This window comes from Pezoporus wallicus, unplaced genomic scaffold (assembly GCF_028554395.1).
Source record: "Pezoporus wallicus isolate ANWC-B61680 ecotype Strahan unplaced genomic scaffold, APGP_CSIRO_Pwel_v1 contig_5104, whole genome shotgun sequence".
NCBI lineage: Eukaryota > Metazoa > Chordata > Aves > Psittaciformes > Psittacidae > Pezoporus > Pezoporus wallicus.
In genome coordinates this window covers 1,485,352-1,512,515 of record NW_026637335.1, presented here as the reverse complement: position 1 = coordinate 1,512,515, position 27,164 = coordinate 1,485,352, and the positions used below count along the sequence as shown (strand labels likewise).

Genomic DNA, 27,164 nt, shown 5'->3' with positions numbered 1-27,164 from the left:
CTGCTGGCAGAGATGGGTGCTGCTCCCGTGAGGCCTTAATCCGGCTCCACTCCTCCGCAGGGCGGCCTCGGTGCCTGAAAATGATGAAGGAAGATGCGAAGGTGATCCCGGTGCGAGTGGCGTTGCGCTGCCGGCCCTTAGTGCCGAAGGAGATCAGCGAAGGGTGCCAGACGTGCCTGTCCTTCGTGCCGGGGGAGCAGCAGGTAAGGGAGCCCGCGTTCCGCACCGGGGCTGGCGGTGCCTCCCTCCTTCGGGGTGCTGCTGGGGCCTCGTAGAGAGCGTGGTCTGTATGTCTGTCTGCTCCGCAGGTGGTCGTCGGTAATGATAAGTCGTTCACATATGACTACGTGTTTGATCCTTCTGTCGAGCAAGAGGAGGTCTTCAACACAGCTGTGTCCTCTCTCATACGAGGCATCTTCAAAGGTGCGTGTTAACTGAGCTTATACATCATAGAATTGTGGAATACCAGCTTGGAAGGGACCTCAAGGATCATCTGGTCCAACCTTTAAACTCTGATTTAAATTACTGGAAGTTTTGGTGGGCTCAGTTGTGGAAGGAAGTGCTGTTTAATTCTTCCTTCTGACTCACTTTTTCTTTTGTTTTTCTCAGAAAATTAAATGCTGCACTAGCCAGATTGTGACTTCAACCTCTTGTGCTAGATCTTGCCTCTTTGCAGCCTGTTACCCTCCACAAAATGATCTCTGTGTTTTCTTTAGGTCATTTTATTTCCTGATGCTGTTTCTGTAAGGCAAGAGTATTTTATCAAGAATAATAGGATGAGTTGCTAAGCATCTCATACCAGGAGCTGTTAGTGGTGGTACTGCAGAGCTGGGATGACAGAACTTACACTGTGTTTCTGTGACTAGCTCTAATAAAGCTTTAACAAAGAGTTGGAATAACAATTTTGTCTGTGTTTATGTTGCTAACTGTGATCTGTGCATAAAGCTTCTGTTAAATAGATGTCAAGGATCAGTGCTTTTCCCAGAATGCAGTTTTGTTCATTAAAGCTTCTTCTGGTTCCCATGTGATTATCTGATCTGGGCACCCTTTGTTCCCCAGGGTACAATGCCACTGTGTTAGCCTATGGACAGACAGGATCTGGGAAAACGTACTCTATGGGAGGTACCTACACTGCCAGTCAAGAGGATGAGCCCAGTGTGGGAGTCATCCCGCGGGTAATCAAGCTGCTGTTTAAGGAGAAGGAACAAAGGCAGGATTGGGAATTCGTCCTCAAAGTTTCTTATCTAGAGGTAAAAGTTGTTTTGATTTTCAAGCTATTATGAACTGCAAATAAAGTGAGCTTTAATGAGGCCACCTCCTTCAAATTGTAGGTATTTGTTAAATTAAGCCCAAAGACCACATAATGTCTTGTCAGGAAGTTGATTACGAGTCCTTGGTGTCTTTCAGTAGCGGTAAAACGAACAGAATGCAGTACAGAGGTAGCCATGATTTCAGCATAACTGTGTGTCTGTCTCCATGCAAGGCTGATAACTGAACTGCTGCTCTGACGTTTTCAGATCTACAATGAGGATATTCTAGACCTTCTGTGTCCATCAAGAGAACGGCCTTCTCCAATCAGCATACGGGAAGACCCAAAAGAAGGCATAAAGGTCTGTTGCCCTGTTAGATGGGTCACATACAGCGTGATATGGCATGGGATGAATGTTTTGGTGAACTGTCTGACTCCTTAAGCAATGCTTTGTGTTAGTGTGTGTGAAATCATCACAACTACTCATTTCTTTCAAAATCCGAGCTGTTGTTGATTCTTAAGTTTACTTGGGTAACACCAATAGGGGAAAACATTCATCACGAAGACAAGTTCTGTTCTGACTTCTTTTGAAGGCTATTTTAGGTGAATATCTGAGAACGTGCTTTGAGTCCTTCACCAAATTCCAAACCCTTGCAATTGCACTCTTCCTTTTGGCAGAAGTAGTGTACAACAAAAGGATCCTGAGAGGAAATTATTTTAGTGCCCAAGTTACTTGTTTTGTGCATACGTGCAGATAAGCCTTATGCTACTGGTTGTTCTGTGTACTCATTTTGTAGCTGAGCTTCTGCTGTGCTTTATTCACACCAATTCAGTCTGCAGTGGTGGGTAGGTTGTCAGTTGTCATGCACACAGCTTAGGTGTCATGTCACTTTGATCCATTAATGTCTTTGTTACATGTAGTCCTGTGCTGTTTGTTGTCATCTCTAAAATACTATGGTGCAACTCGTCCATGTGTTAGTAGCAGCATTGTGATTCAGGGAGACAGGCCCTTTAGGGAAAATGCAAGCTTGCCAAGGAGCATGATCAGTGCCCGCTATGCAGTCCTTTCTGTCCCTAAAAACCTGCCTCCCCTCTGCTCTATTCACACAAGTCGCCGCCCCCACCAGCCAGTTTTCCACTTTCTGTGCCCGTGATGGGCACAGCTGTCAGCTCTCAGCTTGGCCAGGCATATGTGAAGGCAACTCTAGATTTCTCCACAGAATACTGAGGAGCCCAGCTAGCTCTCAAGCAGGCACGGAGGAACTTGGCGTGTGTATGAAGGAGAGATGATAGGATTAACATTACTGATAGGAAATTCAGAGCAAATTTTTGCTGGGGGAAATCCATACCAAGCTTCTGGCTTGAAATAAGGCTGATTATTGTGAATGCATATTTACAAAGGGAATTAACTTTGCTACAGTCTAAGACAGGATAAATTTTCTGATGGAAGTCAGGATAAAGAGGATAAATAATGCTTTCTTTCTGGATACAGATTGTAGGGTTAACAGAAAGAAATGTCACTTGTGCCCAAGAGATGGTATTCTGCCTAGAGCAAGGGAATAATTCCAGGACAGTGGCTTCCACAGCAATGAATTCCCAGTCCTCACGGTCCCATGCCATCTTCACCATTTGCATTGACCAGAAGAAGAAAAGTGACAAGTAAGTGTGATCGCACAGCCAGTCCTAGCAGTTGTTGGGGGTCAGACTTACTTAGCATTTCACAGTCCTGTCATTCTTTCCTGGTCTTGGATGAACTCAGCTGAGCTTGAGGCAGTTCCTTTACTTGGCTGTCTCTGATATGAAGAATGGTTTTCAGCCTGGTAGCTCAACTACAGTAACCACTGGACTGCTTTCCTAACTGCATGTTTACTTGAGAGAGTAAAATAGTTTTTTTCTGCCGTAGGAACAGCAGTTTTCGCTCCAAGCTGCATCTGGTTGATCTTGCTGGCTCCGAGAGACAAAAGAAGACCAAGGCTGAGGGAGACAGACTAAAAGAAGGTGTGTAGGAAAATGACTGGTAGAGCTTGGGTTTCTTAACGCTTCTGAGTTCATAAAAAAGCAAAGCAGTTCTTTTAATTAACACTTTTAATGTGCTTTTTTTAAACCTTTTTGATTATTTTTTTTTCCTTTTTAATAAGGACAGGAAATGAACAGTTCCCAGTTACTGAGACATCTCTGCTCACTGTCATCTATTTGTCTGCAGGTATCAACATAAACAGAGGTCTCCTCTGCCTGGGGAATGTAATTAGTGCCCTTGGTGATGAAAATAAAAAGGGGGGTTTTGTCCCATACAGAGACTCAAAGTTAACAAGATTGCTGCAAGGTAAGAGACAGATGACGATAAATCTACATATGCACTTTAAATAACAAAGTAGCAAAAAAACCTCAACAGCCATAAAACCCCACAGCTCAAAGCAGTGGCTGCTATTGACAGGAGGGCTTGCATTTAATGGTTTAGTTCCACTTCTTGCTGAAGCTGGGCCTGTTCTGTACTCTGATTTTTGAGGTTGCAAATATGTTGAGATGGACACAGTTGAGTCCACCTGTTTTGCAGTTCCTATGTGATAGAAGGAAACTAGACAAAGCGCATTTAGTTTTTTGGTGAGGAGAAAAAAGATGAGAAGCTATGTCTGGAAGCAGAGATCTATTATTATACCCTAATTATAGCTACTTACTGGAGAATATTGCAACCAAAATGAAGCTCAGGCTGTCTGTGCCTTCACTGTATGCATTGTGTTTGTTTTGTTTTCTTAGTCTGAGTATCTGGTCCTTATGGTGCTTATTTTTCTGTAGTTGTGATGGGCTTTTAATGCATTTTACCTAAATTAACCTTTAGTATAGTCGTAAGTATAGTCATGCAATTTACTGGAGTTTTTTTCTTGTAGTTAAATAATTTGGTGCAACAAGTTAGGCTTTTCAGTATTTTCCCTGTCTGGAAGTACCTAATAAAAAGAAGCTGGGTTGGGCAGAGGTTATTATGGGACCCTTTTTTTTTTTTTTTTTTTTCCTGATCATAAGTTTTAAGTAGCTGATATGTGTTAGTCTAAAACAAAAGGATAAGATGCCATACAGCTGGACAAGTTGAATAAATATATTGTTGGCCAATAATTCTTTAAATCTGAAGGTAGTGTGAATTCTGATGTCTGGATATCCATGGGGATCTTGGGTATTATTGTGTGGGAGAAGGGAGGAAGTAACCTGAAAGAACTATGCCAGAAATAGCACACAGAAATTGCAGTAATTACAGAAATTACTTAACAGGACAACAACGTTACTGGGACTTCTGATGTGAAATAGCTGGGGCTTAGGGATGAGACATAACTTTGGGACTTTGGCTTACAAAATAAGCTGATTGTGCTGTATTTTCCTTCTCAGATTCTCTGGGGGGAAACAGCCACACTCTCATGATTGCCTGTGTAAGCCCAGCGGATTCCAATCTAGAAGAAACCCTGAATACTCTGCGTTATGCTGACAGAGCAAGAAAAATAAAAAATAAGCCAATTGTCAACCGGGATCCTCAAGCAGCTGAGTTACATCAACTAAAGCAGCAGGTACTGTGTGCTCCTTCTTGTGAGAAGCGTAGGTCTGTCCTTTTGGTACTAAGGTCATTAAAGAGTTAAGCAAAGATGCAGGATGCCTAGCTACACAAAATAAGCAAAAACTATTTAGTATGTGTTTCTCTGTCTCTTGAGATGGGTATATAAGTGCCATATACATGAATATTACTTGTAATTCTACAACAAGTATTCAATGCAACAAAAAAATGATAACGTTAGTTTGATTTATATTTCCCTTTCACTGAACAAGTCATTGCCTGCCCATTAGGTTACAGGTGAAATGAGAAATGCAGTGATGGTTGCCTTGCTGACATCACCTGTCTATGTCCAGCACAGAGCAGAAAGTGAGGAGTGTTCCTATGTGGTTAGCTAGAGACATAAATAAGCTGCATAAACTGGAATGGGCTAAACTCGAAGCCAGAAGTGCCCAAGGGCTTGTCTACCAATGAGAGTTAACTAGGCTTGCTATGCTTACTTAACACTATGCCTATGACAGTCTTTCATGCTATCTCTCCAGATCAAAACTCAGTATTCTGGTTCCACAATGGATCAAGGGAGTTGTTTTGCTTACTTCATAGCACTGTTCACCAAAGCTGAGTGAACGGTTATTAGCATCCTGTAAATTCAAATTACATATTCAGGCAGCTTAGGACTGCAAATGCTCTGACTATCTCATGCAAACAGTAGCAACAGAACATTGGTTCAGCAAAGCGGGAGACCTGTGCTTTACATCAGCTAGGTCCCTGACCCTGCGCACAGAACAGCATATCACCTCTCTGTGGGTGACTTACCATGTTCTGATCTGAGCATTCCTGATGAAGACAAAGTAGCTTTTCTTTTTACGAGTAAATTACTTAAAATACTTAACAATGTGATTCCTTCCCACAGGCCATTGCCTGTAAAAGAACAGTTGTGAAGCATATGACTTTTATTAAGATAAAGGATCTTAACAGTGTTCCTTCAACCATTTAGTTCCTGTATGGGAGAGCTTTACAAGTAATAATTGTTTGCCTTTCTAGGTTCAACAACTGCAGGTGTTACTACTGCAGGCCCATGGAGGGATCCTCCCAGTGTCTATCAAGTAAGATTTGTATATTAATGCTGAGTGTTCTGATGGCCATCACACACCAACAAAGGCTCTAGATCTCCTTTGCTCTAGGCAGTGCTGTAGAGTTGAGGGCAGAGCAAAGAGCTGTGTTTTAGTAGGTTCTGAACACCCTTTTTTTCCTTCTCTTTGTCACATTTACTGAAATTCCATGCATGCGTGGGTCACGTAGTTTTGTAGGAATCCCCTTAAGACTGCAAAAACCAGTTGTAGGAAATATGAGGAGCATGGCAATGTCTCCTAACTGTCTGCTTTTCAGAACCATCCATCCCTCTTTTCTTCCTCTCCCCTCTACCTCTAATTGTAGGGCACCTCCGTCTCCATTGTTCCTAAAAGCACAAAATGCAGGAAAGAGTGGGATCGTTTAGGTGTTTGTTGTCTCCTGAGCATGTTCCAAAACCCAAGTACATTCAGTTTACAGACTGGTCAAACAGCATTCCTGTTTCAAAAAGCTGTTTTCTTCTCTTTCAAATGTCTACTTTTGTAATGCTGTATTACTTACATATTTTTTTTAATTAGACTTCCTCCAGTGATTTCTGTTTCTCTGCTACAACCTATATTTATTGTAAGTTATTTAGGAAACTTGGAGGCAATTTCAGTGCTATTGCAAACCTCTAGCAAAGTCATGTTCACAAGCAAACCAGTCCTTAATATTTCAGTAGCATGGCACCTTCTGATAATCTCCAGTCCCTGATGGAGAGGAACCAATCACTAATGGAGGAGAATCAAAAGCTGAGCCAAGGGCTGAGTGAGGCTGCTGGCCAGACAGCACAAATGTTGGAAAAGCTCATTCTGGTAAGGTTCAGTTACCCAGGAAAAACTTTTTAGTTGCATGACTTCCCTTTTTAGCCAAAGACTAATCAATAGCAGCTCCTGTATTAATGGCATATTAGGAATCTCTGTCTTTAATGTTCCTTTCACATTCGTTTAAAATCTGTAGCTATCAGTCAGATCCAAAAGTCTTCCAGAGCCAGTCAGAGCCTAGAGATCTGTTGACTTCAGTGAGGGAAAGACCTGAATATTTCAGCTTTTCTGTTCCTTTAATGTTTTAAGTACCAGCACTTACACATGTGCTCTCTCTCCCCCACCTCATTGTGCTTTTTGATTCACTGCAGCATATTTTTCCTGTGAAAAAGGGTGTTTAGTCTAAGCAAACTCGTGGCAATGATCATGCAAGATCTTTCAGTGCATTGATTTGCCACCAACTGACAAACATGCCTTTTGCTACAAATAAATTAGCTATTTGCTGACTTCTTAACTTGCTATTCCTACAGTTCAGTATAATTCTGACTTCTCTTAGGCAGAACAAGAAAATGAGAAGATGAATGCCAAACTAGAGCAACTTCAGCAACATGATGTGTAAGTCTGTTTCCACACCCTACTTATGCTGAGGAAATATCTTTCAGCATTAAACATTTTTGTTGGGATGAAGTGGGTACACTCAATTTGTGTTTGTTCACCTAGGGCTCATTTGTGTGTTCAATGAGGAAAGTTGTTCCTTATTAGTGTGTGTGACACAAACATGCCATGTAATACTCACGGACTTATTCCCACGTCTGCATTGCAGATGCAAGCTTGATCTACAGAAGCTGGTAGAGAATGTAGAAGATGAGGAGCTAAAAGAAAATATTGAAGTGATTCGCAATGTGCAGCAAGTTTTGGCTCAGTTGCAGGTAAGACTGAATCCTGGGAGAGAAGAGTGTGCCAAGTGAGTTTACTAGCAAAACCAAGGGTTCCTCTGTTCATCTGGTGAGCAGTTTATTCTGCTGTGCAGAAGCCTTGTTTAAGGAGCCCAAGAATGAAAGTATTAAATGACTCTTGATATCTACTTCAAGACAAATTGTCCTGCTGTACTTTTAATGCTGCAGAAAGGCCAGTTGTGCTTGAGTGGCTGCACGTGGTGGTGAGGGGGGAAGGAAGAGACTCCATAAAAGAATTTGACAGTGGGAGATTAGCACGGATTTGCAATTCAAAAGTTGGAAAGAGAGTTATGAACTTGCTAGTTTTAATGAGCAACAGAAATCGTAGGGACCTGAAATTGTCAAAGAGAAGCTGCCCAATCCTCATCTAATTGAGGATCTTCGCTGTTCTCCCTTGCTAGATGTTCCCCCTGTTCCCTGACTCCTTACTCCTGTGAGGAGCTGGATGCCAATGCTGGAGTTGAGAGAAGACTAGAAAGAATGGCTTGTCCAGTTAGTCTAGGAGGAGTATCCTCACTTTGCTAGAGGAGGAAGAAAATGTCATCCTCTTTCCAGGGACAGCTTTCTGGACAGAGGGGAATAACGTTATGCTTTGTCATAACAGGCTAACAGACTGTTGTTGGTGTCCTTTTACTTCATCTTTCACTCTTAACCAAAATTATTTTCTCATTGTCCTATATAGAGTGAAAGTGCTGCCAGAGCAGAAGCTGCTGCAGAGGTGGCAAACTCTGGACAGGATGCTACAGCCGTAAGTGAGGGGAGTCCAGCAGTGCAGACCTTACCAGGGGCATGTTTTTATCCCCTGATCTCTCCTATCTGCATCCGTACCCTAGTTTTCTAATCCAGATGTTTGGGAAAGAACGTGTCACTTTTGTGTGTGCTGCCTTTCTAAACTCTTATTTGCTCAATCTGTTAAAGATCAATAAGCTGTTCTTATTTTAAAGTATCTTAATTTTTTATGTAAAAATTGAATTTGAAGTGTTCTGCAGAACCTGTGATCACATAGGTGGATTGGATTGGCCTCTCCTGTTTATCGCTGTGTCTCCTTCAGGAAGCAGGAATGGGCCACAATACCAAGAGATCCTCAGATGACTTCACCACTCAACATGCCCTCCGTCAAGCACAGATGTCCAAAGAGCTGCTTGAATTGGATAAAGTCCTGGCTCTGAAAGAGGCACTTGCCAAAAAAATGACACAGAACGATAGTCAGCTGGAGCCCATTCAGTCCCAATACCAGGTAAGCTCTTCTGAAATAGGAGATGATCTGTCCTTTCATGAGTGTGTTCTTATTGGGTCTGTTTCCTTAAGCTGGGTCACTGCTCTCTTGGGCATAGTGGGGAATTAACTACAGGGGTCAGCAGAAAAGGGGGGGATCATCATGCCCAGCTCTACCTACAAATAGCTCTACCACCAGAAGACAGTCTTTTCCCTGAAGTAAGCTATCAGCCACTGTATGTTCTAGGTAGAATGGCCTTCTCTGCTTTTACTTGGAGGTTTGCTTGGCCACACCAAGCAAAATGCTAGTACTTCACTGTTAACTCTTGCAGTACAGCCAGGTGATCTGTTCACTAGCTGTGCTGGGATCTCCTGTCTCTGAAATTGTTCAGTCATAACTTCAGTCATAACTTTTAGTTTGTCACGGTGGTTCTGTGGCCTAAGATCTCGGTGTATGACAGACTGGCCATTTTCACACTTGTACTGCTTTTAGACAAAATGGTTTACAGCCTGTTGGAAAAGAATGTGGTTTCTTAAGGCTTCCAGACATAAAGCTTTGTTTTGAAGTATGGTTTCAGGGCTTTTATTTGGAGGCTTACTATTCTTGTTCTTTCTAGAGTAATATCAAGGATCTGGAACTTGAGGTCAGCAGTTTGCAAAAAGAAAAGGAGGAGTTGATCCTTGCTCTGCATATGGCAAAGAAGGATGTCAACCAAGCCAAGTAAGAGTGACTATGAGAGCTGTGTAGCTTACAGTGCTGAAAACTGTGTTAATGTGCCTGTGAAAATTCATTGTCTTGCACTTCATCCCTGGCAGTGTTCAAGGCCAGGCTGGACGGAGCCTTGGGTGACATGGTTTAGTGTGAGGTGTCCCTGCCCATGGCAGGGCGGTTGGAACTGGATGATCTTAAGGTCCTTTCCAACCCTAACTATTCTATAATTCTGGTACTTGTAAAAGCTCTTATTTTAATGCAGATGCATCTCTTTAACATGGCATGTGAATGGTATGAACTGCAGATAAGCCTGATAGAGGGTTTTCATCAGTGGGAAAGAGAATTGCTTCGTTTTTCATAAGGTGTCTCTAAAGTTGGAGAGTACCTGTTTGAGAGTAACAGTTTGGGTGGGGGCCTGTTTGTAAAGTGTGACTTCTTCACAGACTTAGTGAACGGCGTCGGAAGCGACTTCAGGAGTTGGAAGGACAAATTAGTGAGCTGAAGAAAAAGCTGAATGAGCAGTCAAAGCTCTTAAAGCTGAAGGAATCTACAGAACACACTGTCTCCAAGCTGAACCAAGAGATCAGGGTAACTAACCGTAGCATGCAGTTCTCAGGCTTGCTCTAGTGTAGACAAAGCAGGTTTGGGAGAGAAGGCCCTCGCTTTCTGTTTTGTTAGACTGAGAATACTGGGGTTATTTTGCAAGATTTCTTTGGTTGTGTGACCACAATTGCTGATGTAATACAATAGGCCGATGGCTACGGAGACTTGGAAGAATAAAAGAAGTCCAAAGTGTCTTCTGGCTATTCTGATAATTTATTGCCTCAGTCACATCACTTCACTTGGATTTCCTTTTATATACTTTGCATATGTTAGCCTTCCCTTTATTCCTTAAAAAATGAATTCTCAGTTTAGCACTTTGAGAGCGTCCCTAGGCAAGTATACAGGGTGGGCAGCACACTGTAGCCCATCTGCCGCTCCCCACCCCTGGCAAACACACCAAGGGAATGTAGTTTGGAACTACTCAGGATGCAAGTGCTGGACAATTCCAGCCCCTTCTATTTTTCAGGAAATGAAAAACCAACGGGTACAGCTGATGCGCCAAATGAAAGAGGAAGCTGAGAAATTCAGGCAGTGGAAACAACAGAAGGACAAGGAAGTGATCCAGCTGAAAGAACTGGTGAGCAAGCAGTAAGCCCCCCAGACTGTAGTTCCCTTCGAAGAGTGAAACAAATCATTACAGTGTTTGCTGAAAGGCTTTGTTTAACTATTGAGCACCTGAAAAACATCTGGGGAATTCTTTGAAGATAACATTAGTTCATATGGTTGCCACCTTTCACCAGTTGTCATAAATGGGCCCACTTGTGTCTGGAGATCTTAAAGCTGTCAACACAGTTGTCATGATTCAGCTCTAAAGCAGAAGGCAAAAATATTTAATATTTTTAAGCATTGAAAGTTCTAGGGCTTGGCCACAGAATGGGAGGTATTTAAACTTTCAAAGGAATATTGCATCCACCTAACAATTCAGGTAAACAGAATTGTTAATGAAATCCAGCTACAAACATGTAGCTGTTGAGTTCTGGCCTCACAGGAATTCTTACTGTAACAAGTTTGCTTTGGGATGCGAAGTGGTTCGTAGTCTCTTACAGCTTTAAGGCTCCTAAACCTTTTTAATGGAAGGTCTGAAGCCCTTCTAGTCACTTTAAGCCTAACAGCCATTTGTTCTTAGAGGCACTACATGTCTTAAGCTTGTAATGATCAGTGACATCGTTATGAAGCACATGCATTGTGGAACAGCAAGCTTAACTATTCTGTTCCAAGAATTGTGAATCTGGCCACAGGTACTAATGTGAGGGGTGATTTTTCCATCTGTCTTAACATTATTTCCCTGCAGGATCGCAAGAGACAATATGAGCTCCTGAAGCTAGAGCGCGATTTCCAGAAGCAGGCCAATGTGCTTCGGCGCAAAACAGAAGAGGTGAGCATCCCATATCTGCTAGAAACTCCTGACCAGTTCCTAAAGGTCTGCAAAGTGAGGTTGAAGGTCATAATAGAATATGCAGACACTTCTTCAAAGCAGTTTGAAGGTCTGGAAATAGGTGCTTTTCTCTCTGTAGAAAAATACTGTGCTTCTGTCTGTGGCCTTAGAGGGACTCAAGTTAAATCTATCCCTTAAAGGCTGAATTACCTTTTGAGCATCAGGTTTCTGTGGCAAATGTATTTCAGACACTGAAGCTAGAAAGTGTAAAATGAGCTTGGGTGGTGAACATGCTAGATTGCAAAATCTCTCAGAATGGCTGTACAGAAGAAATGCATCTTGAAACTATCATTTTGGAGGCTTTCTGCTACCTTTAGGCCTAGAAACAGATTCCTTTTAGACTGTGAATCTTGGCAAAGGAAACAAAGTCAACCAATCAAGTCACTTAATTCTGAAGCTACTCTGGTCTTACTAACCTTATGCTCTGTTTTACTGCCTTAGTGTCTGACTTGCATTGTGAATACATCATGTTTTCAACCATTTCAGATTGAGGTATTTACTGTTCAGCTGTTGTGCAAATTGTTTTACAGGCAGCAGCCGCTAACAAGCGTCTAAAGAATGCTCTTCAGAAACAACAGGAGGCTGCAGATAAAAGGAAGGAAAGTCAAAATCGGGGAATGGAAGGAGTTGCTGCACGAGTAAAAGTGGGTGACAAGATGCTGTGCATTGCAACAATGAGTAGACTTAACTTTGTGAACACAATAGGTGCTGCTGGGGTTGATGGCTGGAGAGCAGAGGGGAGGAACATGGGGGAGCATATTAAGAGAGGCAATATGATTATTCAGTTTACCTGTGAAAGCATTTCAGAGAGGGATTCGGTCCTGAAATTGAGACTACAGCAAACCACTATACTGGGTTTTGGGGTTTGGTGGGGTTTTTTTTTCCTCCAGAGCTGGCTTGCAAATGAAGTAGAGGTTCTCGTTAGTACTGAAGAGGCTCGGCGGCACCTTGCTGACCTTCTGGAGGACAGAAAGATCTTGGCACAGGAGATCCATCAGCTTAAAATGAAGAAAGAGGCTGGGGAAAACCCACCTCTAAAGTTACGGGTAAGAGAGAAGGAAATGCCATTTTCCCTGCCTCACGCCTCTGTCTGTTCAGCAAATACTGTTGCTTACTCTGATTTGCTCCTGTTTGACCTTTCCCCTCGGGTGGTAGGGATGGAGATGGTTACCTTTCTGGAAGAAAGCATTTAGTGTTGTTACTGTCCTCTGGCATATCACGGAACAGAGTTGCTGAAATAACTTGTTTCTTAATGCAATAAATATGATGGGTGTGAGTGGGTCACAACCAAAGCTAGAAAGTGTAAAATGAGCTTGGATGGTGGACATGCTAAATTGCAAAAATCTGTCAAGATGATTGTACAGAAGAAACCCATCTTGAAACCATCGTTTTGGAGGCCTTCTGCTTCCTTTGGGCCTAGAAACAGATTCTATTTAAACTGGGAATCTTGGCAAAGGAAATAAAGTCAAATGGGTCACACCCCTTAATCAAAGACTCTGAGACGGAGCAATGTAATTTAAACTATGGAAAGATACTTGAGGATTTTATAATAGCTATGCTGTAATGTTGTCTGTAAATGAAATCCCAGTCTTGTGTGTATTGCTCACTTCTGTCCATTGCTGCACTTCTTTAGAGACGCACCTATTCCATCGCAGATTTGCAGGCATCAGAGATGGACCTTTCCATGGCGAAGCAGATAGAAAGCCTGGAAACTGAGATGGGGCTCAGGTGAGGCAGTGCACCAGAGCTGATTTACATGGCCTTGCCCCATTTTTGGGGTGGTTTTTTGTTGTTTTTTTGTCTTAGCTCTTCTCTTTCTACAACTCTTCTGTTTCACAGAAGAGAAAGTAAAAGAACTTTATACACCAACAGTAAAAATAAGACCATGTGTTTCTCCTGAATTCTTTCAGAACGTGGGGTTGTGAGGACACTACTCAGAAACTAGGATTGCTTTTTTTTTCTGCTTGTGAGCATCTCCGTATAAGCGAAGCACTGCACTTTTAGCCCAGTCACTAGCCCAGTTTTTCTCCTGTTTTGTAACCTCAAATACATGTAAACCTCAAATGTGTTCCTCCAAAGGAGTGCCCAAATAGCTGATCTGCAGCAGAAACTCTTAGATGCTGACAACGGAGATCGTGCGAAACAGCGTTGGGACAACATTGCAACGATCCTAGAAGCTAAATGTGCTTTGAAGTATCTCCTTGGAGAGGTAAATTCTGAATTATCCTATTTTAATCACTAAAAACAAAGGCTGTAAGTCTGCTTAGCCAGGGATGAAAGGAAGTGACTAACAAGCTGACAGCAGGGATGAATTCAAGGGAAGCTCTCTTCTACTGGATGAGATTTATTTCCCCCACAACTTCTGATTTAAAATATTCTCCTGTATTGTAGATCAGTTTAGGGAGTGAAAATTCGAAAAACAGGGAAGAGGGAAACGGAATAGAGAAGTACCTAAAAATCTTCTTGAATAAGTAGGCAGTCTGCAGGGAAAGAAGGGGAGTGCTCTGGGGCCATGGAATGGATGTTGAGATGTGAGAGGCCCTAAGAAGACTGGGAGTAGGGACAAGTAGGAATAGGGCTAATGTGTGATTAAGGAAAGAGCAACTGAATGACAGTCCCTGGTGCTTGGAAATTAAAGGAAAAGAATTAAGGAGCTAGTATGAGAGAGCATTCTTTCTTGAGATCCCCCCAGTACTCAGATTGAAAGTGTTGCAGGAAAAGAGATTAATCTAGAACTGTTAACAAGACTTCCTGCTGTTTTGCACCTCCATACCAGCTGTCAAATATCTAGCTCTGAATTTCTCATATAATTTCATTGCTGATGGCCAGTCCAGTTCTTATGGTGTCTTTAAGCTACAGAAATGCTTTGCCATCAGACTGCTGCATAGCTGTCCCAACTGGCATTAAGAAACATGGAACTGGAACTCACTGACCCAAGCAATCATCTTGCTTCTGTCTTTCAGCTGGTCTCCTCAAAAGTGCAAGAAAGCAAATTGGAGAGTAGCTTTCAGCAGTGCAAAGCCAGCTGTTCAGACATACAAAAGAAGCTGACTGAAGAGCAAAACCACCTAGCAGAGGTGGAGACTGAGTTCCAAAATCAGCTTTTGCTGCAAGAGCAGCACCACCAGGAAAAGGTAAAATAAAGTGATGGAAATCTTCAGAGCTCCTGTGTCTTGGGACTGTGATTCCTGGATGGGCTCAGTGATAAAGGGAAAGGGGATATGCTGAAACCTGTTGCTGTATATCTGATGAAGATTTATTAGACTTTTGCAGATAGCTAACAAGGAATCTCCCTGTTCATCTTCTGTCCTATCCAAGTTGGTTTATTCAATAACATTTTGCAGTGTTTTAAATGAGGATGTTACACCTGAGCACAAGATAACTTAAAAGTAGATCAGGGTGGAATCATGCTTTGAAGTGGCAGAAAGAATCTTTCTGAAATTAAGGCCTTTTCCTGGGCTGCCAGATTTCTACTTAGGCATTCATGCCTGTTTGTCTCTAACACATTAACTTGCTTTTAGGTTCTGTACCTGCTTAGCCAATTCCAGCAAAAAGAAGCAGCAAAGAAGAAATTAGAAGATTCACTAAATGAGCAGGAGAAAGAGCTGCAAGAGCGACTTAGGTTCCAGGTAGAGTGTCTGGATGTGACTTGGGGTGGGTGTGCTCATTACATGCTACTTGGAGTAGTAGCTTTAGAGTGAGGAAGGTGAAGAAGGATTGAGAGTATTTCCATTTGTAGCTAAAGTTGCTCAGTTCAGTTGGCTGCAGGGGCCAGTTGCTATACAGGTTTGAATAAGCCCGGGTTTTTTTTGACTCTTAAATGTCTTCTTCCATTAAATAAATGTAAATGCAGTGTTGAGGCCCCTCACAATCTGACCAGCTCACATAAACTTCCATGCTCAGAACACCTTTAGTTAGGATATTCAACATGCTATTACTAGTCCTTTGAGCGTATTTCCACCGTGCTAGTGATGGAACAACTTTAGCTTGATCGTATAAGTATTTCGTATGCTGTAACTTTTCTTGTCCCTAAAGAATTAAGTAGTGTAGCAAGCTCTTGTCAAAAGGCATATTCAGCAATGTATTAAAGCAAAATCAGTCATAGATGTGCCTAATTTGGAGGTAAGCCTTAGAAACAGACGATTTTAGGTATTAAATGGTCACTCTGAAAGGATCAACTTCTCTCTGTATTGGTGGTGTTAGACCTAAAACAAGGCAATAGGACTAATGATTGTCCTGATCTAGACGTGAGAGCTGATCTCCTGATGGAGAATACGAAGAACCCCCTCTGGTGCTGCCAGACAGATCAAAACAAAAAAATCTGTCACAAACTTGGGCTCCCTCCTCCATGTAAGCCTACAGATTCCATCTTGTCTTGCAAACAGGAGGAGGAGCTGGAGAAAATGAGGGAGTTCTGCGAGAAGAACCAAGAGCTTCTCCATGAAAACAACACTCTTAAACAGGTAGAGATCTGTACAGACCGAGGTCTGAAGAGCTTCCTAGCAGTTGCATTAATGTATTTTGCAAATGTTTTGCTAACCTTTGTCCGTCTTAACAGAAACTGCTGCTCCTCCAAGTTGCCAGTGGACAGAAGCTCCATCGCGTTCGGCAAATGGCATCAGAGTCCTCAGATTCTTCTTTTGATTACATTCCACCCAAAGTAAAGATGCTGCGTACCAGTTTTCATACTTTTATTGTACCTGAGTTCTCTTCAAAAGTTAATGTTGGCTGTTAATAGTCTTGGTTTCTTTCTCCCAGGTTGCTTTTTACGAGGCATCTTGTTCTTTAATTATTGGAGTTTGCCTTGTCTGTACTTCAGAGAGTCCTTAAGGCTTCTGGTTTCAGAATACTGTGAAACTGGCTTACATTAATGGTTTCAATCTTAAAACAGGAAAAAAACCCCAAACAAAAATCCAAACTTGTTTTCTTAGTTTAAATATGTCTGACTCTGTATCCTCCTTTGTAATCCTCATGTTTTCTCTTTCTCTCTGTAGTATCTCCAGTCTCTGAATCATTACCTTGCAAAAAAGCCAAATCTTAGTGCTGGGAGGAATAAATTCTTTAAAACTTTGTCAAGGCTGTGACACAAATTATTAAATTCCCAAGGGTTTGTCAACCTATAGCTTTGAATTTTTAATCCTGACAATCTGGTATTCTCTCCTCCCTAACCCTACAGCCTTCCTGGCTGTCTGAGAGGAATGGGGCTGTGTTGATGGGGGTCTGAAGTGCCTTAATGAAACGTAAACCCCCTGTTACTTCTTCTGGGGCCTCAATGCTTTTAACTTCTGTGTGTAGCCAAAGGCTCGCCGCCAGACGACAGCAAAACCCCGTGCACGAGCCTCAGAAATGTATGTGGAAGAGCTGTTCTCTGAGTCGGGGGAGTCTGAAGCAGAGGTGGACGACGCAGACTGGATTCCAGTAAAAGCGGTCAAAGGAACAAAGAAAAGCACAATGGGGGTAAGATCCGGTCACCTTTGACTTGTTACCTATGAGGGAGTCACTAGCCTGTATCCCTAAGGATCTATAAAGAGCAAAGGCTGCCTATAGTTAGTGACACCTTCCTAAACAGTTTTTCGTTGGACAAGTTTTCTTCCCTGTATATTTCAGACAGCAGCAAAATAGTGAACCCCTACAGCAGCCTTATTCCTTCGTGGAGCCTGCTTTAGTGAGGTGGAAAAACGATGGCCTGTCATAATATCCCTGTGTAGTGCTCCCACCGTGGTGTGCTGCGGTGGCAAACTAGAAGCAGTCTATAAATCACCAAAGCTCTTTCTACACAGAACTCTTTTCTCTGTCAGTGCTCCTGCAAGGGCCGGTGTGGAAACAGGCAGTGTGGCTGCAGGAAGCAGAAAGTGGGCTGCACTGAAGGCTGTAGCTGTGACCCTGCCAAATGCAGAAACAGAGACTCTGGCTTTCTGGTGAGTAGTGCTGCATTTACAGCCACACTATACAGTGTTTAAGTAAAGCTGGGTGAAGGGATAAGTGCTTCTGCTGTTAGTGAACATGCACAGTTTGTCAAGGTAAAGCATACGCACCTTGCTGAAACATCTGTAAATGTCACTGATTCAGCTTTGCCCTGTGCTAACTGAGCCCAAAGCTTTCCACTGCACTGAAGATTGACATCTGGGAGATGTCTCATAGATTTACCTACCACCAATTGTCAGCCATGAATGTGAGGACAAACAGTTCGGGTCTTTCTTTTGCCCTTGGTAGATAAAAGTTATATCTTTGGCTTCAGGTGGCACAAAAGCTTAACTCATTTTCAGGTTATTTTTGGTTTTGTTGAAGAATGGAAAGTGATTATTTGGGGTGGGAGTTGTAGCATCGGAGAGCTTCAAGAGCAACTGATGTTCATTGGAACTCTTGCTAGAAATGTCTGCCTTACTCTTTCTGAGTGCCTTAGTCTTTCTGAGATTTGAAGCAGAGATCTCCCATAGTCATTCTTTAATTATTGATTCTTCTATGAAGGCAGTTGCCTGGAAGAGGCATCTGGCACCCTGGATTAGGAATTACTTCACAGCTGGAGAGAAGGGGGCTTAGGGACCGCTGGTATTTCTTCTTCTGTTGGTGGGGAAGGAAGGGGGGGAAGTTTTAAAAGTGCTTCAAAATAGTATTGCCCCCAGGATGCTGCGCAGTGTGAGGACCAAGGAAGGGACTCTGAAGGTTCCTTGAAACCTGAAGACCCCACTGAAGTGACTATGGAAGGCACCTTTTTTCATCCTGTGTGTGCCACACCACCCACAAAGGTACTGCCTAAAGGTGTATGGGGAGAGGAAGGGCTCTGGATGTGTGAGCACCTTGTTTATGATGTTACTGATGGATCTGTAAGCAAAAAAAGGCCCAAACAAACAGGGTGATAGACTGGTGCTAGAAAATTCTGAGCAGATTGCAGCTGTCAAAAAAGCTTGTGTTTGTTTTGAGTCTGCTCAACTCTTTTCATGCTAAAATTTTGCCACACGGGCTTACCATGCTTTCCTGCTGCGCCTTCCAGCAACGAGAGTCTGGTGCTGGCAAGGCTCATAGATGTGATTGCGTCCCAAGTCAAAATTTATTGTTCTTAAACCACTGTGTACAGTGAACAGCAAGTGTTTCAGGGCGCTGATCCACTCAGATTCCCTTCTTTTCCTTTCTGATAGGTCCTGAAACCCATCACAGACCAAGAGCTGTTCCTGAAGAAATCCAGCAACCCTGCTTCCATGCTCATGAGTGATGAGGAGTCCCAAGAGAACCAGATCCTGCTTGTGAAGAGAAAGAAGAGAATGCTGAGTAGCAATACCAGCTTCTTCTCAGGTTGCACCCCTATCAAGGAAGAGCGCAACTGATGAGCCCACAGGTGCATGACTGGCCTGGGCTGTGTTCCTTCAGGCCATGTCAGTGATGACTTTAAAAAAAGTGGAGTTTTGTTAGATTGTGTCCTGTCCAGTTCTCTGTGAATATTTGTATGTGTGGCTCTGGAATTTCTGCAGTGAATGGAGTTGATTCAATCCGGGTCCCTCATTCCATCCTGAGCTGTGAACGTGTTGGGTACAGTTTAATCCGTAATCTTGAAAGAACTTTGCCTTTGCACTGGAAACCTGGGTCCTGTCCTCTAATCCAGTACGAAGGGCTGTCCCAGGCTGCCGGAGGTGCTGTCTGTAGTCTTAACCTAGAGAGCAGGGTGGGAACAGTCGGTGTTTCTCTACCTCTGGGGCACTGGCCTGTCATTGTTCAGTGAAGTTGGAGCCTTGCTCTAGCTGCCTGTGAATATTGTAGTGATTTTAACTTGGTAGCTCTAATAAAGTAACTACTAAAACCCCCTGACTTCTAATTTTACATTACTGCATATGATAAGTGATTTTACATGACTGTATGTAGTGACCTGCCCAGGCCAGGGTTAATTGCAGGGATCTCCCTTCCACTTGCTGTGTTGTTGCCCCTGAAGCCTCACTTCGGGTCTTTTTCCTACTCAAAGCAGGCAGTCCCTGCAGGGTGTCCTTCCCCCTCCTTGCTGCTGTCCTGATTTTTGAGTCACAGCATGAGGCAGTGACAAATGTAATTGTTTTGTGGGTTTTTTCGCCGCCAGTGGTAGCAGTGATAACCCAGACCTGTGCTTTTGACTCGCACACAGATGCCATCCCTGAGCTGGAAGAGCCCTCTCTGTTTATTGTGAGCTAGGCGCAATACTATTTGGTAGGTGGCTTCTGGCTCTGTGCAAGCCAGGCAGGCTTTGCTGCACAGGAGCTGCTCAGACAGGCCTTTAATAAACATCAAAGGGTATCTATCTGGATGGTTTCTCTTAGTACCAGAAAGACCTTAGAAAGAGCAATGTCACTTTCCCTTTCTTACAAGCTCATTCCTTCTAAGAGGAGTGGTGGGAGCAGCTGGAGCAGGAGCAGGGTTTGTGCTGTACTCAGCAATGTGCTCACTGATAAATCCATGCTTGGAGCTCTGTGCTTGCCTGGGAGAACTTGACCTAATGAAAGGCCATCCATCCATCCATCCATCCCACACGCCTGCCCCTCCCTTATGAGAGGGCTTAGGAATGGTGAGTAAGGAACTGTGGGGTATTTGAAGAACAAAGACACAGCATAAAGGCAACAAATCCTTGTGTGGTGACACACAAGGTGCAGATGCCTGTGGTTTAAGCAAACTTGTCCTTCTCATAAAGGGCTTTGTGAAACATCTGTGTTCTTGAGGAGGTGCATGAGCAGTGGCCACGGTGGCAGGTCTCACCTTTCCCAAACGCTGCTGTCTGGCTGGAGGGCAATGCTGTTGGATGAGTTGTGTGAACCTGAACCTCAGTCCCAGCCCCTGTGTGCTCCTGTCCGGGTGTTGGTTTGACCATGCTCTGGTGGCACAAAAAGGCACCTTCCTCAGCGGGGCAGGGAGCTGGTGCAGATGGTTCCTCCCAGCCCACACAAAGCAGCAAGGCCTGGGATGGGCCTGACCAGCCAAGCTGTGTCAAGCCAAGCTGTGCTGAGCTGTGCCAAGCCGTGCTGAGCTGTGCCAAGCCATGCCAAGCTGTGCTGGGCCATGTCAAGCTGCGTTCAGCCATGCCATGCTTCAGCCAGCCAGAGCAAGCAGGGAGCTGTGTGGAGCACAAGTCACGTCATGCCAACTCCTGGTGCCACCGGACATGTTCAAAGGCTTAAATTGACACAAGCAACTCTTGTTTTGTGCCTGGAGCCCAACAGCTGCTGACAAGCTGCCCTGGGGGAAGCAAGGGGGCACCCTGGAGGGCTCAGAAAACATCCCTCTCCAGTTATATGGTAAATATAACGATATATATGTGTGTGTGCATGTACCCATGTGGGGCTTTGTAGAGCAGGTGTAAGACTGCGTCACTGTGTGACCGAGTGTTTGTGTGTGAGGATGTAAATTGATTTATGCATGTATTAGTGTGAGAATATACATTTATAGATATGTTAGACTATTACATATATAAAAGAATAGGTGATTGTGAGCATTTGTTGCAGAGGATGTGTCTATATTCTATATATATATGATCTATAATATAAGAAGTTGTATAGTTTAGACCTATACAAGGCTGTCACCCTGTGTGTACAGGGAAAGTTGAAACAGAATCACAGACTCAGCCTGAAAAATGATCCTAAGGATTGTCTAGTCATTAGGCATATATAGAATCATAGAATCATAGAATCGTTAGGGTTGGAAAGGACCTTAAGATCATCCAGTTCCAACCCCCCTGCCGTGGGCAAGGACACCTCACACTAAACCATGTCACCCAAGACTCTTTCCAACCTGGCCTTGAACACCGCCAGGGATGGAGCATTCACAACCTCCCTGGGCAACCCATTCCAGTGCCTCACCACCCTAACAGGAAAGAATTTCCTCCTTAGATCCAATCTAAACTTCCCCTGTTTAAGTTTTAACCCGTTACCCCTTGTCCTATCACTACAGTCCCTAATGAAGAGTCCCTCCCCAGCATCCCTATAGGCCCCCTACATATACATATATATATATGTGTGTGTGTGTGTGTGTGTCTAAAAGTATAAAAAGAGTAGGTGGCCATGTGAGAGCAAGAGTGAATGTGTGTGTGGTGGATCATAAGCATTTAAAGAGGTGGTAATGATGATAGACTATTTATTGTAGCCATATATATTACAGTATTACCATGTGGACACACACGTGTGTGCATGATGCACTACATACATGTTTTACCCAGGCACTTTACATATTATAGTGTAGGTATTAAAAAAAAGGGTGTCTGCAGCTGTACAGGGTACATACACCTCTGCATAGACAGAGACTCTGCAAGGGTGTGTGTATGTATATGTAATATATAATTAAAATAATAGTCTAATATATGTGTATGTAATATACAACAGTATGTAATAACCTGATTATGTATTATATAAAGATGAACAATAGATTGCCATGACACATAATGTATAAAAAAATGGCATATATAAAAAAAATGCTGTATGTTTGTTATAGATTATGTATGTTATTTACTGTGAGGGTGGTGAGGCACTGGAATGGGCTGCCCAGGGAAGCTGTGAATGCTTCGTCCCTGGCAGTGTTCAAGACCAGGCTGGGCAGAGCCTTGGGTGCCATGGTTTAGTGTGAGGTGTCCCTGCCCATGGCAGGGGGTTGGAGCTGGATAATCTGAAGCTCCTTTCCAACCTAAACCATTCTATGATTATACTTACATATAAAAACGGAAGAGTGCCTGAGACTGTATGTGCATATAGAGTATAAATCCCTGTGTATATAGGTGTGTAAAATAAACATAATATACATCTGTATGTCTAAACATTATTTTCAAAAGCGGGGGGGGGGGGTGTGAGAGAGTTATTACATAGTTTTATTTATACATATATCCATTTGCTAGTACCTATGTAAGAATAGTGCCTGTGAGAGTGTGGATGCGTATAGTTATAAAAAAATACGTATTACCTATTATATGCCATGTCGTCTGCTGTATATGTTATATAGATGTATAAAAAGGGTGTCTGGGACTGTATAAATACATAGAATATAGAAAATAGTAAGTGCATGAATGTAAGTATATATAATATGAGTGTATCCATAAATCTGTAGTGTACATCAAGGTGGGGCTGTGTTTGGGGCTGTGCCAGAAACTACTGTCGAGTGTCTCTCTGTACCCACAACAGTCTCTCTACACTGCCTGTATGAATGAAGAGCTGCCAGCAAGAGCCTTAGAGCATGTACTAATTATACCATGTGTGTGTGTGCGTGTGCATGTCTGTGACAGTGCGCCTCTGAGCATGTCTCTGTGTGCCCGCATCCCCTGCCCCAGCACCCACATTTCCTTCCTCCTGTGCTGCCAAAACTCCTTTTTGCTTCGGCCCCGCCACTGCCCTTCCCCTCAGACACTGCCTGTGTGCTCCTCTCCTCCTCTCCCCTGGTGAAAAGTGACTGTCATTCATCCTTTCTTCAGACAAAACCTGCTGGAATTAACAAAGCGAGCACAGACGCAGCACACTTGCAGCTGGCGCCAGCCTGCGGCACATCAAGTGACAGCAACCACCCAAAAACTGTCAGGAAGAGGGAGCACTCGTGTGTGTATCCCTTCAAAAGCCAGCGTCTTCAGTCGCTTGCTACCTTCAAGCACTGCTTACCTTGCAGGAAGCAGTGGCTGAGCCAGAACCTGGACAAGAGCTCTCCCAGCCAAAGGCATGGCCTCAGCACAAGAAAAGAGCCATCAGGGAAGGCAGCACCAGCTAAAGCCTTTGCCAAGAGACAGCACTAAACGCACACACTGTTTTATTCATTGTCTAATATATAAAACCCCATCATTCAGCCTTGCAGCACAGCTTCGTGTCAGCCCTTCAGAGCCAAGCTCAGGCCCCCAGGTCCCCCCCCGCCACAGTTCACACACACACATACACGCACAAGCACACAAGCATCAGCTTAACAAAGCTCTTTCTTTGGAAATAAACCAAGAACAGATCTTTGCTGTGTTTTCTTTTCCTCTTAGAGCTGTGGGTATTGTGGAGATGTTGAGCTGAACAGAAACCGTGGATTAACAAGGACCAGGGTCTCAGCCTAAGGAACTGTCTCCCAACACCCCCTCTTCTTCCTTTTGTCTGCATTTCTACTGTTAAGAGATAATCTTTGCACTCACTGAACTGCGCATGGAGAACACTGCACGTGCCTAAAACGACCTAGAAGCAGCAACTGTATTCAGGGAAAAAAAAACATAGACTGATACGCTGTTCCAGCTCTGTCCCACCTCTCCCCGGGCTGGTTTTGATGTTATTTAGAAGGAATATCCATGTCACACCAGCCAGAATTTTCTAAAAACTAATTTTACTTGGCACAGGACAGTACTACAGCACGGGGCTCCCTGGGTTCAGGGACATGGACATGGACATCCTTTAGAAATAAGGTGACAGAAGAGGCACAAAGACTGTTCTGTGCGACAGGGACCGGTGCTCACCATTGCTGCTGAGCTCCATGAGACCCCATGGCCCACAGGAAACAGTAAGTCGCTTTCCCGTCTTTCCACAGGCAAAGATCTCTCTCACTCTACACCCAGTGCACACTGAGTATTTACACACTCTCACACTGCTGACAAAGAACTCTTGGCAAAAAACCTCATTAGACTCAATGTGAATCGACGACAGGAACGGGGACCGGGCAGTCTCCTCATAGGTTATCATAGTCATCATCATCTTCATGCTTCCTTTTCAAGGGGTTCGATTCATTAGATGCAGCATTCTGTGATGACACCATATTTGTAGTAATAAGAATGTTCTTTGGTCCAATTAATGAAGGATTAATGAGAACATTCTGAACTGTCGGAGTAGTTGGGGTGGCTGTGAAAACAGAAATGAAGCCATTCAATTAGCAGCTTGAAAAAGGTGACAGTGGATTTCCCCACAGTGAAACAGAACTTGCAAGCTGACGAAGCAGCGCTTTACTACAACACTAGGGGCTGCAAAAGCAGAGAAGATGGGAAAATGCTAGCAAGAAGAATGCTCATAAAGAAGAATGCTCAAAAAGAAGAGCAAAAAGCACTGCTGGTCTCTGCTTGTGCCTTACCTGACTTGACTGCAGCCTGGGAAGAGGGGATCTGCACGGTGAACCTCTGCCCTGTCAGTGACACCGGAGTGCCCACTTTGGTTGAGACGGACACTGCTTGTGCTGAAGGTGTACCTGCAGTTCAAACAACGTGGTCAAGAGATCCTTTTAAAGAGAAAAGACCTATACTTGCACGTGAATTTGCCTTCGAAGCAGAAGCTGTTACTTCCAAAGCAGCAGAACATGCCAATACTGGCTCAACAGGAGTTAGGTTTTCAGGCAGATCTGTGCATTTACTCAAGTCTTAGGAAATTTTAGGCTACAAACACACACCAATACGTAAGTGCATGTGCTCAGCCGTAAGTTCTGTGAGCCTTTTAAAAATGCTTATTGAGTGCTATTTGTGTTGTGCTTACAATGAGGAGAAAACCCTCAAACTTCAGTGAGCTTCTTGAATAATCTCTTCCCATATCAAAGTTACCACAAGTACAGGAATGAAAGTGCCGAATGTCAGTAATGCAAACATACACCAAAGAGGACGATAATCTTTTGCAATTAATTGTGCTTTCCTGGTGCTCTCGAGCAATACAAAGCTCAGGTGGCCCCAACATTCCCTCAGGGGTTGAGACTTCATTTAAGTTACTTCTGACGACTTTTTGCCTTCATGAAATCAACCTGGCAAACCCCAGCTGAAGTGTTTCTTACCTAAAGTAGGAGTGCTGGGCCTGCTGCTCACAGCACCAACACTCAGGCGAGGGACTGTTATTCTGCCTGCAGAGGAAGAGACCTGTTGAGAGAGAACATTCAGTTCAGCATCCTATTAGAGATCAACAGCTCTCAAGTTGGAAAGAAGAAATGAATCTTCCTACAAAACCCCCGAGTGCCCATTTCACAGCAACAACACACAAGCTGTAGGTCAGTGCAAGACGTTCTCAAGCCCTGCATGGTGCAAACGTCACTGGTGTGAGCAGGAGAGCTCCTGGGTGCAATGTGACACCACAGGATCAGCACACAGCTCAGTCAGGTTTGTTTCTGCCAGAAAAAAAGTAGTTAGAACATTTGAACCAACAGTTATTACTCCATTCTACACCCAGGCATGTCCCATGTCAACACCTGGAGCCTTAAGGTCCACTTTTAAAACTCCTTCTTTAAACTGGGGGAAATAAATCTGAAATCCTACACACCAAGACCTTCAGGGTTTTGCAGCCAGCCATGTAAATCTTTTCCCTCTAAAACAGAAAGAGCTGAGGTATAAGTACAAAATACCCTTTAATATCTATACTAAAGCCTTACATTTCCCTTTTACGATCTGATATGCAACTTGACAATTTTGCTCTAATGCTAAAAAATTCACAGGTGCATTTGATAACCCACTTTGCCTTTGAAACTAACCAGCAGTCACAACACCTGCAAATTCATAGAGCCAAAGACCACTGCCCCCAAGTGAAACACACTTCTGACATGCACAGGCTGGAGCTTGCCCACCCCTATCCCTCAGCGATGCTGAAAGCTTTAACTCCAACAGCGTTCCTGACAGTGTGCATCCTTCCCCATGCACAGACCTCACCTTCTTCTGTAAGGACTTCAGCCGGTAGTTGGGAGCAGTCAAGCAGTATCTGTCAGGTGGGAGCCTGGGTCCAGAATAAGGCTTTATCAGTGGCAGCGGCGTCTGGTTTTTCTGCCTTGCAATATCTAACAGGAACTGCAGAGACACGGTCACATTCCCACCTGGAGCCCTTGACCGGGTTCAGTTGTCATCGATGCAGCTCTACTTACGTCTCGCGGAGGTGGAGATGTGAAGGACTGGTCTGTTCGGCACTGGATCGCCAACCTCACATCGTCAGCATCAACACTGGATTTCTTTGCGTGGCTCGAATAGATTTTTGCATCTTCCAGTATGGTTGTAACATACCCTTCGGAAAACAGCCCCTCTTCTTACGGCGGGCTCAAAGGAAAGAAAACTGCCCCGTCCCCAAACCACTTCCTGACACCACCACTGAACCTGGAATCCTCCAAGGCTTCCCACAGCCTCCTCCTAGAGGAAATAAACTCCCCAGGGAAGTGTTAAGATTTGGCCGGACAAGGCGCACGGACATTCAGGTTAGGGCATACAAAGGTTCTGGTATTCAGGCTTTGCCCGCAAAGCTCGGACCGGATGCCCCTGGGGCCCATTCCAACCTTCCGTGCCCCTGTGATTCCTCCGGCAAGGACCCCCCCAGCAAACACGGCTGAGGGCAGCACCCCCCTCCTCCGCCACCCGCCGACCCCAAGCGCTTCCCCTCCCAGGACCAGGCCCCGAGGCCGCCGCCGTCCCTTACTGTAGGCGAACTCCAACATCTGGTTGATGACGCGCGGCTCGTACTCCGTGATGCCCATGTCCTTCAGGATCTGCGCCATCACCTGCGGGGCGGGGAGGCACCGCTCAGCCCGGCACTGACCCGACCCGACCCGGTCCCGGCACGCCCACGGTACCTGCGCGTCTTTGGGCGCGCTCTTGGGGGACGCCATCTTCGCCGGCTCCATCTCTTCCGTTAGCCCGGGGGAGACGGCGCTTCCGGTCACGTGACCGGGGCGCTGCGAGCGCGACTACGGGGGCCG

General features: G+C 44.2%; 2 protein-coding genes across 4 annotated transcripts; one reads left to right on the top strand and one right to left on the bottom strand.

Moving 5' to 3' along the window:
* Positions 1-60: 60 nt before the first annotated feature.
* On the top strand, positions 61-19,060 carry KIF4A (kinesin family member 4A). 3 transcript variants are annotated; one of them, XM_057404791.1, is made up of 30 exons: positions 61-203; positions 309-423; positions 1,060-1,250; positions 1,518-1,610; positions 2,742-2,908; positions 3,153-3,247; positions 3,453-3,572; positions 4,625-4,800; positions 5,826-5,887; positions 6,574-6,706; positions 7,212-7,270; positions 7,479-7,584; positions 8,294-8,359; positions 8,663-8,848; positions 9,444-9,547; positions 9,982-10,126; positions 10,608-10,718; positions 11,433-11,516; positions 12,107-12,220; positions 12,467-12,622; positions 13,210-13,304; positions 13,656-13,785; positions 14,540-14,710; positions 15,098-15,205; positions 15,962-16,039; positions 16,135-16,236; positions 16,872-17,033; positions 17,375-17,494; positions 18,200-18,322; positions 18,713-19,060. In XM_057404791.1, the coding sequence occupies exons 1-30, from the start codon at positions 81-83 to the stop codon at positions 18,896-18,898; spliced, it is 3,681 nt and encodes a 1,226-aa protein (XP_057260774.1). In that variant the 5' UTR covers positions 61-80; the 3' UTR covers positions 18,899-19,060. The 3 variants fall into 3 exon arrangements, with proteins under 3 accessions (XP_057260774.1, XP_057260773.1, XP_057260775.1); XM_057404790.1 differs by having other exon boundaries at positions 6,571-6,706; XM_057404792.1 differs by lacking the exon at positions 18,200-18,322 and having other exon boundaries at positions 6,571-6,706.
* A 4,775-nt stretch (positions 19,061-23,835) lies between these two features.
* TAF9B (TATA-box binding protein associated factor 9b) lies at positions 23,836-27,164 on the bottom strand. The gene is made up of 7 exons (XM_057404789.1): positions 27,039-27,164; positions 26,885-26,966; positions 26,343-26,479; positions 26,134-26,268; positions 25,272-25,353; positions 24,588-24,701; positions 23,836-24,361 (listed from the first exon to the last, which is right to left on the bottom strand). The coding sequence occupies exons 1-7, from the start codon at positions 27,087-27,089 to the stop codon at positions 24,192-24,194; spliced, it is 771 nt and encodes a 256-aa protein (XP_057260772.1). The 5' UTR covers positions 27,090-27,164; the 3' UTR covers positions 23,836-24,191.